The sequence below is a fragment of the Lolium perenne genome, chromosome 7 (assembly GCF_019359855.2).
Source record: "Lolium perenne isolate Kyuss_39 chromosome 7, Kyuss_2.0, whole genome shotgun sequence".
Classification (NCBI taxonomy): domain Eukaryota; kingdom Viridiplantae; phylum Streptophyta; class Magnoliopsida; order Poales; family Poaceae; genus Lolium; species Lolium perenne.
Window position 1 is genome coordinate 270139525 of NC_067250.2, and position 2855 is coordinate 270142379.

General features: G+C 49.1%; 1 protein-coding gene across 1 annotated transcript; it reads left to right on the forward strand.

The window, feature by feature from the left end:
- The first annotated feature begins 418 nt into the window (after positions 1–418).
- LOC127312840 (auxin-responsive protein SAUR28) lies at positions 419–1270 on the forward strand. Its single transcript, XM_051343395.2, has one exon. It carries the CDS (start codon positions 639–641, stop codon positions 1062–1064), a length of 426 nt encoding a protein of 141 aa, XP_051199355.1. The 5' UTR covers positions 419–638; the 3' UTR covers positions 1065–1270.
- The last annotated feature ends 1585 nt before the right edge of the window (positions 1271–2855 follow it).

Below are 2855 nucleotides of genomic sequence, written 5' to 3' on the forward strand. Positions count from 1 at the left end.
TTACACCAGCTGCGACTCTACTCTACAGTCGTCTATACCAAGAGGGATCAGATGCCCACACTCTGTACCCAAAAGATCGACACGCATATGCACTACTATTGCAGAGACATGTAGCAAATGAAAGGAAAATAAACATCTCGGTCGTCGGTGGAGATCGCAAATTAAGCAAGAAAATAAACAGATTCTACAAAGATTAGGAAATCGGCACGAAACAGGAAATAAAAACATGGCAGAATAAACGTACGGAATTGATTGCTTGATACTACCCGGGATTATTTTCTTCCAGATACTTTGCTGTGCCCCATTTATGGCTAAAGATTTAGTAGATATACACGAAAAATAAATAGAAAGGAGAATCGCAGATGGCAACAAACGGCAGCAGGCCAGCAGCCCGCTCCTCCGGCCTCATATACACGCGCGCCTCGCCCCCCCTCTGCCAGTCGCAGACAGAGCAGCACAGGCGCCGTAGCCGAGCGAGAGAGAAGAAGAACCCCAGGCAGCAGACCACCAACCCTAGCCACCCATCTCCTCTCCACCATGCAGCGCCCGCCGTGTCGCCGCCGCTCGCTGTGACGCCGTACGTCGTCGCCGTCGAACGAACGTTAGCCTAGCGTTTTCTTGGACAGGAAAGATCATACATGGGCGTGCACCGGCTGAGGAAGCAGCACTCGTCCGCAGCGGCATCGGGGGGCGGCTCGACCGGGAGCGGCACGATGCCGCCCAAGGGGTGCATGGCGGTGCGCGTGGTGGGGCCGGTGGGCGGCGGCGCCGGCGCGGAGGAGGAGGAGCGGTTCGTGGTGCCGGTCGGGTACCTGAAGCACCCGCTCTTCGTGGGCCTGCTCAAGGAGGCCGAGGAGGAGTACGGCTTCCAGCAGCAGGGCGCCATCACCATCCCCTGCGGCGTCGAAAACTTCCGCCGCGTCCAGAGCCTCATCGACCACCGCCAGAAGACTGGCGGCGGCGGCAGCAGCCGCGGCCTCGTCTCCGGTGGACACCACCACCACAACCATGGCTCCTCCTCGGGCCACCTCCCCTTCCACATCGCCGCCTGCTTCAGGGCGTGAGCGTGTGATCAATCGATCGATGTGGATTTAGATCTTGGTTCTTGCATCCAAGTTAGCTTTGTCGCCTCTTCTTCTTGTTCGTTGTTTCAGGTCTTTGTTATTAGAGTATAGACATGGTGAGAAATGATCGAAGGATCATCAAGGCCTGGTTGGGTTGTAGCGTTTGGATCTGCATGCTGCAAAGAATTGAAGCATCTTTAGGATTTGTTCTTGTCTTGTGTTCATGATGATGATGATGAAAATTGAAGATATTTCAGCGCTTAGATCAATTAACAAGCAGATGATGCTCTCTTTCTTCCTCTTTTTGGTGAATTCCTCGTTCCTTTCCTTTTGCGAATTGCTTTTCCTTTCCAGATTGTGTGGTTGGTAGTATTCTCTTTCAAGCAAAGAATCGTTCTTTTGGGGTGCTGTTCATCAGGGATCCATACGCACACGTAGGGATGAAGATTTAACAAAGAAACTTAATCTTAAAAATATCATATTAAGTGGTTTACAAGCGAGTGCTCCAAGTTTTGACACAACTAACACGGAAGACAAGCAAAGTTGAAAGCTAGCAAAGGCTCTCTTCTCTTTCTTTCTTTAATTTGGGAGTATTTGTTTTGTCCCGTCTACTGTCTGTCTCCTACCTTAAGTTCCCCCAATCAAGCAAGGGATTAGTGCGGGCTGTTAGTGCTAGTATATGTACATATATACTGGCATAATCATCATTATTCTGTAGAACCTACTACTGCTCCACTGACCAACAAAGTGTAGGCCACCCATTTGTGCATGTACGTCCATCTTTAAACGAACTATTAAGATGCAAGGTTGATTTCATCTTTTCGGGAATTGGGACACCTGTGCAAGCCTGCAACCGTTCAGGCCTTCAGGGCGGCGCCGTTGTTGAAAGGATGGACGGAATGAGACAAAACTTCTTAGGACACAAGGACAGCAGGCAGTACGAGAAAGCAAGGTCTGACTGACCACGCATGCAGATAGACTGGCTTAGCTACTTATGTTTTCTTAGTGTTTTTCTTTGAAGCCTGTCATTGTTGGTGTAACCCCCTTGATGGATAAAAACGATGCCCCAAGACTGGTAGTCACCGAAGCAAAAAGAAATATTAAAAAATCTAACAGGTGAATGTTTGTTTTCTTGTACTAGGAGTTAAGTGAACCCTCGCTCTTAGATCAGTCCAAAGATTGATGAAGGGGAGGGGGCAATCCAGAAGGACGAGCAAGGCGAAGGAAGCAACACAAGCAAGACCAGCAATCAAGGGGAGGTTCAGAGCGGGGAAGGAAGCCCTAAGAATGAGTACACCCTCGAATGTTCATTCAGTGACCGGAAGGCAATACCGACGTTCCCCTTGCCTCGACGTACGGCGCTATGGATGGCATGACGTAGAGACGCTGGTGATAGATCTGACAATGAAGCAGGGGTGGGGGTGGTTCGTGGGTGGATCCAATGATAGATGCATACCTGTCGGCGGCATGACCGGTCAAGGTGAAGGGTACGAGGAAACAAAACAACAAAAGATTTAAAGAGGAGGAAGCGGGTCAGGTTTGGTGTGCCCGACATTTATGAGAGTCCGTACTATATGTATTTACATGTTTGACAGAAAGTTGGACATAAGTCAGAAAACGCGACACGCATAGCATGTGCCACACCCAACAAATACTTGATTGACTATTTTTGGCAACTATAAGCGAGAAATCCAAAGTAGAAGAAACTAGTAATGTACAGCAAAGACAGTTGAGTCTTGCCTGTCCGTCACTAATCAATATTCAAACCATTTTTTTGCAACGTGTTTCTGG

What these genes read in the sequence shown, in the direction of transcription:
- LOC127312840 (XM_051343395.2), top strand. Translation starts at nt 639, where the DNA reads ATGGGCGTGCACCGGCTGAGGAAGCAGCACTCGTCCGCAGCGGCATCG.